The sequence below is a fragment of the Pterocles gutturalis genome, unplaced genomic scaffold, assembly GCF_000699245.1.
Source record: "Pterocles gutturalis isolate BGI_N339 unplaced genomic scaffold, ASM69924v1 scaffold14999, whole genome shotgun sequence".
Lineage (NCBI taxonomy): Eukaryota > Metazoa > Chordata > Aves > Pterocliformes > Pteroclidae > Pterocles > Pterocles gutturalis.
Window position 1 is genome coordinate 21,432 of NW_010133469.1, and position 12,516 is coordinate 33,947.

Genomic DNA, 12,516 nt, shown 5'->3' on the forward strand with positions numbered 1-12,516 from the left:
AGGACTGGGCTGGGCTGCAAAATTAGGACCTTGGTTTCAAAGACACTCTGCAGGCAAAGCAAGCTCATTTCAGAGAAATAGATTGTTCTGCTAAAAAAGGAAAGGTCAGAAACAGATGTGACATGCTCATCCCAATCCCAGTTGTCAAACTTAGGAACACTTGCAGCAAGGTTTTGGCTCAGGCTCATCCTCATTTGCAGTGATTAAAAGAATAAGAGCGTGGCTTGCTTTTGGTAGGATCAAAGGTATCAGAAACAGAGTAAGTAGATCTTATCTTCTCCTGTGAGTTCTGATGTTTTTTTCAGTAAGTCTTGATTTCTTGTTGGACTACTTCCAGCAGTAACTGTAGTTTATGTGTAAGATAATCTGAAAGGGGTGAAAAAAAGGAAGAAAGTTTAGTCTGGAGGAAATCTTGAGATATGGCTGAAAAGCAGAGCATCAGCACTGATGGGTGAAGCAGTTCATGTTAGCAGATCATTTTATCTGTTGCTTTTCTGGCTGTATGTGTTCTTCTGTTCACTGGTTACTGATATACCTCAGCCCAACATTAAATCAAAAGAAAACAAGATTCGTAAATGAAATTATCAATTAAACTCAAAACTGGGCTCTTGTTTCTGAGTAAACAATTGTAGCACCAGAGCTACATCCAAAGGAAGTCTGTGCTAGAAATTGCATGGAGTGCAGATGTATCTCATTTACACACCCAAATCTGTGCCCAAAACCATCCTGGACTCTTCATCACCAAAATGATAGCCCCCACGCAGCACCATCTTCTACCAGTCCTCTCCCCAGCCTTTCAGCAAGTATGTTTATTCACAGGGTTACAGTGTCTGCCTGACAGTCTCTCTCCATCCTAACTCTTGATCTTTTTGCTCAGTGTCAGCCAAATTTGACCAAGAGGTGGGGATCCCAAAGATATGATAAAGTTTAGTAGAAACCAGAGGTGAGGTGCAAAAGTGACCCTCTTTGTTCCCCCCATTGGTAGACCTCAGACCTGTTTTTTTTCAAACAAAGCACCAGGCGGGTTTATCAGTATATTCACAAGCCAGTCAGACACAACCCATGCACAGCTGCAAGCTGGCTGCAGCACAGCCTACCCCTGTCTCTTCAGCCACAGAGACTGTGTCTTGGGAAAGCCATTGAAGGGGTGGCAGGGGTCATGATTTAGGTTTCATTAGCCTGTTGGTCATGGAGCAATTTGCATTACAGGTGAACCCTGGGAACAAACTGACATCCCCACCCCAAGCCTGTTTAGGTCTAGAGGACTGAAACTCAAATGCATACTTACAAAACAGGCTACGGCAACGATTTGACATTTGCCTATGGATTATGAGGTAGTAGACTGGAAAACCACTCAAAACCATGGTACATCCGATGCTAATGTTCACAGGGTCTGAGTAGAAAGACATCGCCACGGTGAAGAGGCAGATGATGGTAAAAGAGACAGGAATGAACAGGGGAACCTGGGGAAAAGAGTACAGATTATTCTCAAGGCAAAAATGATGGCTGTAGTAAATAAGCCTCCATACATGCCAGTGCACACTATATTCACTACTCCATCTAAAAGATGAGAAAAATCACATAGTTGTCCTGCACACTGTTCCTGTGCCACCAGTTGTGAACAAGTAGGAACAAAAATTGACTCATAGCACCCTCGGAGCACAGTGTGTCCTGTGAGGTGCATACCTCCCTCCTAATGTAAGCCTCACCCCATTCACAACGAGAAGCCAAGCAGGGGGAGAAGTTACCTGTACCCACTGCTCTCTGAATGTACTGCTCCTGTACGTGCATATGCGCATGTTGCTACTTACCACCTGTGGCAACTGCTGGTGGAAAATCTGAAGCCAAGAGTAGAAGCAGCACTTTAAATAAAACTGTTCTTTGGTTATAACACTTGTGACTCATTTTGACCTGCCTCCAGCTTGCTGGAGACTTATAGTGGCCAAAACAGGACAAACCAGACTACATATCTCCATAGCACCTCCATCAAGAATGTGAGTTTCAACTACACCCTGATGAAATATCAAAGCAGCAGTCAGCACTTCAGCCTTACCCTATGGGGGGAGACACTTTATCTGGGTTATTTGGTTAAATCAGAAGACTGCAATAAATAACAAAACTGTGAAACATTTCCTCAGTCTTTGGATCCAACCTCAGCCAAGCTCTTCCTCGCCATAGCTGGCAGAATGAAGGAGCTGCTGGTCTCACCTAGGGTGACAATCTCTTTTCTGGTAACAGAGATCCTATTTTGGATACTGACCATGCCGAGCTGGAAGAGATCAGTTGCTGTAGCAATGGCAGTCATCCAGCCACCAAACTGAGGTGCTCTTGCTGCCCTTCCAGCTGGACCATCCCCTGCCAGCCTCTCCTAATGTGCACACACTCACGCTACACATCTGCTCGAGAGGTGTGCGAAAGGACCACTTCCTCCTCTTACCGGTGTTTTCTTACCATTTCAAACTCAAAATGCTCTAGGGTAGAAGAAGTACCAGCACAATGACATGTATTTTATGGTTTCTTCTCCGTAAGCCACTAGCAGAAGACCACCTCTCTCTGGCCACTAGAGCGCAGCACTTGCCCACACCACCTGCCCGCAGCCCTTCCCTCTTGCAGATAGATGGGCTTCGGTTTTGAAGGGGTTATAAAAACTAGGACGAGGGGACAAAAATACCAACTTACCTGACCAAAAGCCCAGCATTTCCCTCCCTCACTTAATCTGCCTTTAGGAACCGTTAAAAGCCTAAATCTCTATCTACACCAAAATGGGGCAAAATCTCTGCAGCTGAAAACATCACCAGTGCTATCCACTAATGAGCTGCCCCCAGGAAGCTTGGTTTAAAAGAAAAAGACAAAACTTATTTAAAATCTGTTCCTGAGTGGGTACACCAGTGCAGCCAGCCAACAAACTGCAAAGCTTCAAGGTCTGTGCTAAACACACTGTCTCCAGCGAAGACCAAGAAGGAAAATTACCCCGAGCTACACATCAGGCCTCTTGTGGCTCAGGGAGGAGCCCTGGGAGCCACGGGAAGCATTTCTGTCCCCTGGGCATCTCCTTGATCAGCTTCCTTGTGCCTGTGGCCTCAGAGGTCTCCTCTCTTCCCCAGGAGCTGGCTGGAGACACCACGCAGGCATGACCAGAGACATCAACAAACTGTGCACCGCCTGAAGGTCCACCCTGGCCAAACGCCTTCTGCACGTTATCCAGCAATGGGAAAGGTGCCCCGAGTGCAAGAAAGCTGCTCCAGCACCAACTCCAGCTTCCCCCACTGAGACAAGAGGGCCGACTGCTCCCCAGCAGTGTGAGGAGGGCCCGTGGAATGAGCCCAGCTGGAGACTAGGGAAAGGCACGAGTGGACAAGGCATCCTCCAGCTTCCCCGAGAGGAGGGAAAATTGAATCCCCTTGCTTCCCTTCTTCCCTTTGGCCACCTTTAATGCCTCTCAGTTCTTGCGGCCACCGGTCTGAATATGTTAGAGCTTTGCAGGTGCACACACAGGTCAGTGCCTATGCAGTAAATCCTGCACTCTCCTCCAAACTCGTCCCACTAACCAGGAAAACAACAGATGCACCAGCTCTGGTTGGAAACCAGCATGGGAGAAGTCTGGATGCAGTGTGTGTCAGGCAGCTCCTCAAACCCCACCAGATGCCCGGGCTCTTGGTAGGACAGGCAGCCCACACAGGTCACGCATGGCTGGGGGCTCATAAAGCCTCTCTCCACTCTCTCCCTGGAGCAAGAAGGAAAGTCCTTCTCTCTACAGGACCACACACTGCACTGGCCATTGGCTGTTGTTTGCTGACTGCTGAACAAAATGCTTTGTGGTACGTATGCACGTGCTGTATGCATCCTCAGGGGCTGCAATAGTTGCACACAAGATGCTTCACACTATACAATATTTTTCTGCCAGCAGATTCCTCTTAAGTCTGGTTTACTCCCAGGACCCCTCTGGCCATGCTCTCTCTTCTCAAGCCTGATGCCCTTCTGCTTCTCAGCTAGAGCTGAGACCTACCTACCACTGCAAAAACATCCATGCAAGGGTCCTTCCTTGCAGCCCACTGGAGATGAGCATGGGAACTGCACATCTCCCAGTTCCCAGCCTGAAACTTTGTCCCCTGGCACAGGCTGCCATCTTACAGCTGCAACTGATGACCTCATGTAGAATCAATTTTATAGGATTTGCCACATCTGGCTGTTTGGGCACATTAACCAACCTCAAGAGCTCCCAATGTGCCTTACTCAGCAATAGGGATGGAGACCCCCCTAGAGCCTAAAGGCAACCATGGCTATGTAATGTTCTAATTCTTAGTAAAAAAGAGAGAGAAATTATAAGCCTGCACATTCCTGGCTGTTAGATACAGGCTATACATTACCTTGAATGGGCTGTGCAGCTCCGGGTGACGGTGGCGATGAACAATGAGCCCGAGGGTGGCTAATCCTATGAAGAGCCATCGGGAAAAGCTGAAGAAGTTCATTAGATGGTAGATATCTCCGATACACACCATGGCAGTAACCAAAGGGAACTGAGCATTGTGAAGATGAAATACAATCATTAAAGCCCTACTACAGTCCTCAGACTAGAAAGGGTAATATGGATCACCTCCTCCAGCCCCCCTGCAATCACAGGCAGCTACTTCACAGTCCCAATATTTCGGAGTTCACCGAGCCCTTTACAAAAGTGTGTCATAGACTGGAGGGAAAAGGCCTAAATACACAGTTATGATGTGCTACAGAAAGGTGTAATTATTTCAAGATCAACAGCATCATAGATGCTCTATGTCCTATACAGGGCAATTAAAACATACATGATTGAAAAGCCTGCATTGCTGGTTCAGAGGCTACCTACAAAGATACCTGATAAGTTTTTAGCAGGTCAGCCAAGCTGCAAGAGGAACTGCAGCACAGTTTGGATGGATCATTGACAGGAAGAAATAAAGAAAAGAAAAGAAAAGAAAAGAAAAGAAAAGAAAAAGAAAAAGAAAAGACCAACACAAACAGAAAAACCCAAACCAACAACTGGGAGTACCTCCACAAATGTTCATTCCCTGCATTTCCACCAGACCTGTGAACTTGACTTTTCCAAATAGCCAAAGCCTAGCAGAAGCGTTTTCATAGGACAATATCAAGCAGGAACTGTGGCAGATGGTAGGGACAGTACTTCCAAAAAAAGGTGATCAAAGCTATAAGGCAGGGACTTTGTGAGGCAGTGGGTTCAGATACCACTGCTGGCACAAGGGGACTTAATACTTTGCACCCATTTGCAGCGTGCCAACTTCTTTATTTTTCAGAGGCTGACTCAGTGTGTCAATACCCTTTAAAACTCCTCAGCTTCTCAAGGCTTTGCAAGAAAACCAAGACTGCAAGAACAGAGCATGTCACACAGCCAGATCTCCTCACCATCAACATGACAGCGGGAAGGGGTGTATGCCTTCGAATGTGGATCATGGAGAAGAGAGGAGGCCACTGTCCTTCCCTGGAAGCCACAAACAGAGTCCTACAAAAAGACAGGGAGCCCTGTGCATTAGCATCCCACATCCACACTAGAAATGAGTTCAGTCACTGAACTGACCTGAGGCCACAAGGCACTGCCCCCATCACAGGCCTGCTATTCAAGGCCACAGTTCTGTCTTTAGCTGCACTTTTGGGGGCAGCTGGAGGAAAAACCCAGTGTTGAATTCCCATAGCTCTCCCAGCACCAATGCAGTGTTGAGCCCACCAGCAGCATCCCCTTGGGTGGCCCACTAGCAGAGACCGTTGGGCAAGTCCAAAGTGACCATGAACAAGTTCAGGCTGGAAACAGAAGCAAGAAAGTGTCTTGCCATCAGAGAAGGGAGAAAGTGGAGGGGTCACAAACTTCAACACTTTATAAAAGAGGCTGGCAAGTTTATGAAAGGGGATTGTCAGTCTTGATGCCTATATTTATATACATATAAAAAATACATATATAAAAATAAAGTGCAATTTCCTCAAATAATAGAAGATTTTCAATCCTCTGGCCAGCTGTTGGAAAATATAGTTTGGTGTACTGCTGAGAGGCCAGGTACACACAAGACCAGCTACAAAATGACAGCAGAGAGCTCCTTGCCTCCATCCATCTTTGACTCGTGAAAGGGCAATTAGGGAGAAGGCATTGCATCCAATTTTATAAATTTAATATCCACAAACAAGCCATGCCAGAGCATCAGCTGTGCTGGAGCAGGGCCCAAAGCAGCTGGGGCATGAGTGTAAAACTGGTTTATTGCTGTCTCTGTGGTTTTGCAGGGGCGTGGCTGGCCAGCAGCCAGGGAGGCCCCATCGCTGTTTATATGGCCTTTCTGCGGTGATTATGTTAATAGTGCCAGGATGGGGGAGAAAAGGGTGATAGGGACATGCAGAACCTCTGTGCTGTCCGGGAACTTCTTGTTCTCAAAGAAAGCCACTATCTAAAGGAGCTAACAGGGAAGATTATCTGCACCTGTATTTAATACAGGATTTCAGAGTAGTGGATCAAGTAACTCATTAGCTTTTGCGCTACGAAGCATCCCTCTCATATCAACTGATTTTTCCTTTTGCAATCAAAGCTGTGAAACAGAACTGGGTCCAGAGAGTTCTCTCAGTTCCTTGGGACCAGCATGACGTGCTTCTCCATGAACTCTGCCCTTCTCTCCAATTTCAAGACTCCCATAAGGACATGCAGAGTAGTAGCCAGTGAAGCTGGCAAGAAAATTTTTCCATGGAACAAAGCTTTTCTTATTGCTACAGCAAGACTTGTTGAACTTCGACTATTGCTTTAGGAATAGCCCGTCCCCAATAACATTTCACTGACCCCAAAGCAAAGTCCTTGAGGGAGAATTTGCCTTTGGCCAGAGATCCTCACAACAGAGGGACTGTGCCCTGCAGCAGAAAGAAGACTCAGTTTCACTGAGCAGCTGCCAGTGTCAACAAAGCCTTTAGTTCACCAGAAACATTGACATTTCACTTTAAACTGGGGATGTAAACTGAAGGGTGGGGGGAGAAGGTGAAAAATCTTCATTTGTGACCAGCTCTAGATACCAAAGTCTGGATGTTGCCAGAAATAGAAAGGGCAAACTCAGCCAACAGGAATCGTCCCATAGTTGACATCGTGGGAGTCAAAGCCCTTGTTTTTCCCACAAGGGTGGCTAAAATGCCATCACATGGATGGGCAGTTGCACAGGTCACTGGTGATTCCCTCCAACTCAGTAAGCTAAAAGAGTAATGAATTCTTAGTGACGTGACCTTGAAAATGTGAAGATTCCTCCATTCATGGTTCCAAAGCAGGACAGTGCGACAAGGACAGGGACCACTGAGATCAGGCTTTTGAAGGCTCGCTGCACAAAGCTCTGGAGGAAGAGCAAGCATGACTTTAGGAACATGTGGTGATCTCTAGATGACATCAGATTCAAAACAAAACTTTCTTCATCAAAGGAGTAAAATATAACTCATAAATCTTGCCTTACTGTCATCTGCCAGTTCTTTTTCATTATCTTTTAGGCAAGACTAGAAGAAATTACTATTGACCAATAATCCAGAGAAATTACAAAGCGATAAAGCATTTATTAGGAAAACCATCTCCTAAATACATGCCATGGCCATCCCTTCAGCATAAGCCGACCACACTAAAGAAAGATAACGGTAGGGGTGACGGCTCACCACAGCCACAGCAGGAGAAGCCAGAACGTCTTGTGTTCCCAGGACTGTGTAATAGGAGACATTGGTGAGCATGTACCCCACAATTACAGTGATCACAGACACGATGACAGCCAGGGGGATATTTCTACAAGAGAGGGGAAGAGAGGCACAGAGAGAACAAGCTGTTATCGCTTGTTACGCACAGTATTACCACAGATTGCTCCTCCCATACTGCATTTGGGAAAGCCACAGTACCCAGAGGATGGTAACCCAAGATGACTTCTTCCCAGCCTTACCGTTCAGGTCTGACCAACTCTTCACGCACAAAGCTGGTCTGAAACCTGCACAGTGGGAAGAGACAGGGAGAGAGTTTGAGCCAGGTCTTGGACACCAGTCTGCTGCCCATGAAGCACCCTTCCGTCGCACCTACCAGCCTGAATATGCAAACATGCCTGCGTAAAAAGCCAGGGGCAGCTTATCCAAAACCAGCGACTGCCTGTTGAAAGCATCCTGGAAGTTTTCAGTGTGGCCTGCAGAAGAGATAAACAACAGACACGGAGCAGGGAAAGGTCAGAGATTGGCTTCCTTCCCGTGGGAAGAGCCCTCGTACCTCTTGCCCAGACCTGGGAAGAGTGTTTGTGATTTCCTTGGAGCCAGGTATTTGGATTTGTTCCATTTCTCTAATATGGAGTGCTGTGTTGACATGTTTACTTCATGAACAGTGATAGAAAAAAGCCATCCCCCATCCAGCTACAGGAGACATTTCAGGAAGGGCAATGGCAGCAGCTGGTCCTGTTTCAGACAAAGCCTGCTGTGGGAACGGGAGATCATGGAGACGAGAGGACCCAAGTTGTCCTGTCCTTTCTTTTGTCCCAAAATTAATTTGCTGGGTTAACCCTCCCTCTTCCCCCTGCCAGCCCCCTAAGCAGCTGGATGCACAGTCCTCTTTGATGTGGTGCAACCGACGAGGTGGCTAATTCAACTCTTGCTGTGCTCCCTCCTGATCTCGCTGCCAGAGCACTGACCCCAGCCCCACTATGGCTGGAGCATGGGAACCAGGGTGGAGGAGGGAGCAGGGACCACCAGCCTGGCCCCCTGCTCTGGGCACGCTCCCCACCTGCCGCCCCTGCCAGCCACTGCAGCTTGCCCGCAGGAGCAGGAACTGAAGGCACAGAGGGCAAAGCTAAAAAAAAAAAAATTTAAAAAGCAGAGGTGGCTCAGATAGAGACCCCATTTTACCAACTCCCACAAATTTCCTGAAAGTTCTCTGCTTGAAATAACAACAACAAAAACCAAAATGAAACAAAAATCAAAGTCAGTATTTTGCATGTGAACCATATGTTAGCAAACTCCAAAAAAACCTAGGGAAGGGGGATTACCTAATGGCCTCTCATTCAAAGGAAAATCAATAAAATAAGGCAGTCAAAAGAAGCTGTATTTCCAACATTTTCAAATCCAGGTGGCCCAAATACGGGTTCCACATCCATATTCAGTTCTCCACATCTAAGTCTCTTTAAAAGTAAAAGGTGCAGAGCTCACGTAGTTGGGCATTGCCAGGAGAGGGATAACATGGCACAGAACACATGGAGAAAGTCAGGCCACCTGAACAGAGGTCCTCTGCAAGGAGGTCTGTGATGAGATTTGGGCATTTGGGTTTGAAACAATGGCCCATCAAGTCTCTAAAACAAACCTGAGCCAAAGGGAAGATAATGGCAGAGGAAAGAACAAGAGTGTAACCAAAAAACAGTAGAACAAGGCAGGGGAATCAGGCAAACTGATTTAAAAGCACTAACCTGATTTTTAAGCACAAAAAGCAGGTCAAAAAGAAAATACATTTGAAAAAAAAAAATAAACCAAAATGTGGGAGTGGGCCTATCGGAGTAGTCTTTTTATGTTCTAAAATAATTGCTGGTAAGTGATGGTGCATAAAAAGGATTTATTGCCTGCAATACATTAATGAATGATTTACAGTCCCCCATGAGTCACATTTAATACAATGTGTCATATTGGGGTCTCTTGGTGAATTCTCCCTCCAGATGTCACCAGCACTTATCCTCCTCACTGGAGGACGAGTGCCAGGGCTCCAGATTGTCATTTGAAGGCATTACTAACAATAATGGCTCAGGATTTCCAGCTGCACAGCAGTCCTTCAGTTCAGAAGTGCTGCCAGCCTAAGGGGATCTCCGCATGTTCAAAGGAGCCACGTCCAGACATCAGAAAGAAACATGAAGGTGGAGCCTCATGCGTGTGTTGTTTTCTCTGCAGAGGAAAGTAATAGCATGAAGAGGGAACAGGATTCATCCCTTGAGTGGGAATGCCTTGGGCTTTTCTATAAACTGAGGCTTGGATTAAAGCCAATACTCTTGTACCATTCCCAGAAGATACTGCTGGTAGGTTTTTTTCCCTACTCTGGATGTGAGTGTGCAATCCCGGGTAAGTCCATTATAAGTTTACTAAGTTACTGCCCATCTCAATTAGGAGATAAAAAGCATTAGCTTAAGCCACAGAAAGGTTAGAGATGCAGTTACCAGGGCTCAGCTGAGGGCTGTTAACTCATTACACAGCTGTCCCCCATGTCCCCCCCATGTGCCCCAGACACCATGGCATGCTGTCACACCTCCCTGGTGTCCATCAAATTTGTGTAGCTTTGGAAAGATTTCAAGCCATGCTGAAAACAAGCAAGTCTGACACCAAAGAAAGACCATCCGCAGAGGAAGGTGCCTGTATGACCCTGGGTAGGCTCACACAGTTTTGGGCACTGAGGGGATACTCTGTTTTGGAGAAAGTACAGCTGAGACAGGTACATCAGCCCCAGTGCAGTGATGCAGCTTAATGTCCATTACCCTGGCCTCAGCTCCCAGCTAGTTCACATCCAGCACACAGCCAGGGAAAGCTCCTGCCAGCTAAAAGTGTGCCACACTTGTCACTAGGGATTGACAAAAGCTGTGACAGGTGGGCATGCCAAGCACCCTCCCTCAGCCACCCTGCAGCACACCTACCCTGGGCCAGCAGCATCATCCCTGGCACGATTATGAGTGCGAGCGCCAGGAGCTTGACGATGGAGAGAGCTGTCTGCAGCCGGGCACTCCAGGTGACACTCCAGGAATTGAGGGTGAGGACCATGTCTGGAGAGGAGAACACACTGCTACAGCTGTAGCCCATGTTTGATGCAAACAGGAAAAAAAATACAGCGGCACTCCCTGCTCTAAGGACACTGGGGAGAAGGCTGCGTCTTTACAGAGAGGATGCTTCAGGGTGAGAGATGTCAGGAAATATTACAGGTCTGACCCTAGTGTTTGAAGAGGGAGGTGAGTGATGCTCCTAAGAGAGACCAGGAGCCTGGTTCCTCTCAGGTGACCCACGCCTGCCTGGGGGGAAGGTGTGAGTTTGCAGGGCCATCTCAGAAGCCCCCTTCACAGCAGTCCCTGTGCCAGCATACACCAGCCTGGAGCAGGCAGAACAGCTTCATGGGGTGGGTGCACCAAGTGAAGAGTCCAAAACCTTGACCCTGACATCCTCAAAGCAGTACAATGCACAATTGTACATGAACAGCTTCTACCCCTCTGTGTGTCCCTGACCTTGGGCTCCAGCTGGTCAACAGGGAGGCTTGTTCCCCTTCCTGGAGAATAAAATCGTCCCAAACCAGTGCCTTGGATCAGGAAGTTTTGGGGGGCCAAGGGGGCCCTGATTCCACAGTTATTCCGGAAGATAAGCACCTCTGGTCTGGGGCAGAGAGGCTTCAAGATTGGCAATCCCATGAAAATTAGTACTTACAGTACCCCAGGAGAGACACGAGCTTCACAGCAGTGACAGGGGCTGCACAGGGGGCAAAAAATGGCTCCAGCATGTAGCGACCAAACGCCAGAGAAACCACAGCACTGTTGGCAGGCCTGGGTGGGGGGAACCAAGCACAAACTGTTGTCTGTGGATGGCCAAAAGATGGCATGATGAAAAACTGCACAATACTCTGGAGGGGGGGGAAGTTTCCCCACCCAGGTTAATCCTGCTCTCCCATGGCAATGCTGTGTTCCTGTAGGGTCTTTTTCACAGGTTTTCTCAGTAAATGGGTTACAATCACATGCTGCAAGATTTATTCCCAACTCAAAAGCAAAAGTTGAGATTAATCATACTGAGCAATGCAGTGTGGTTCATGTGTCCTGCTTCACCTCAGCTTACATGAAAGATGCAAGTTATTGGGAGGGGAGGACTTTCCTTTTAAAGTTAAAAAAGAAGAAATTTACAATATTCTAAAATATTATTTAACTCAGGTTTTAAGACAGAAAGTTGTCTCCACAGGAGAATCTGAACAAGTTTCACAACGAAAACAGAAGACCTGAAATAAATCTGGCATCTATTGTCAGTCTCTGAAAAATACCGTGGCTCTTGGAGGATACCAGCTGCCAAGGGGGAACAGAGATATTCTTCAAGTATAGATCACCTTGAACACGTGTAACTATTTACTTATTATGCCTTCTTCCTTTTATCACTGAAAGTCTTTAAAAGTTGTTCAGATTGTTTCTACTCCTTCCTTTACAAACTGCCTAGACAGTTACCTGGCACTGTAACTTCTGGGTTTTTCAACCGTCACAGCACCCAGCAAAAGGCAAACAAACACAATCTCTGTCCTGGGTTAAGCAGAGACAGAGTTAACTTTCTTCATAATAGCTAGCAAGAGGCCGTGTTTTGGATTTGTGCTCAGAAGAAGCTGATAAGAACCAATGTTTTGTGCTGCTGCCAAGGTCGGCAGACAAGCAAAGAAGCACAGCCGGTTGCTAGCCTAGGATTTGCTCTTAGGTTAAGATTGAAATTTAGAATAGCCAATAATCTATTCCATAACATACACGTCATGGCCAGTATATAGATAAGGACCCCCAGGAAGATCGTCCCTTTCCC

General features: G+C 47.0%; 1 protein-coding gene across 1 annotated transcript; it reads right to left on the reverse strand.

Annotated features, from left to right (window-relative positions):
* Nucleotides 1-226: 226 nt before the first annotated feature.
* Nucleotides 227-11,545, reverse strand: LOC104467464 (cystine/glutamate transporter-like; the record flags this gene model as incomplete). Its single annotated transcript, XM_010081249.1, has 10 exons — nt 227-366; nt 1,289-1,463; nt 4,368-4,517; nt 5,392-5,488; nt 7,231-7,334; nt 7,645-7,768; nt 7,920-7,964; nt 8,054-8,153; nt 10,623-10,748; nt 11,398-11,545. Coding segments are annotated over 10 exons (1,134 nt in total), but the record flags the coding sequence as incomplete, so codon positions are not given.
* Between the last annotated feature and the right edge of the window lie 971 nt (nt 11,546-12,516).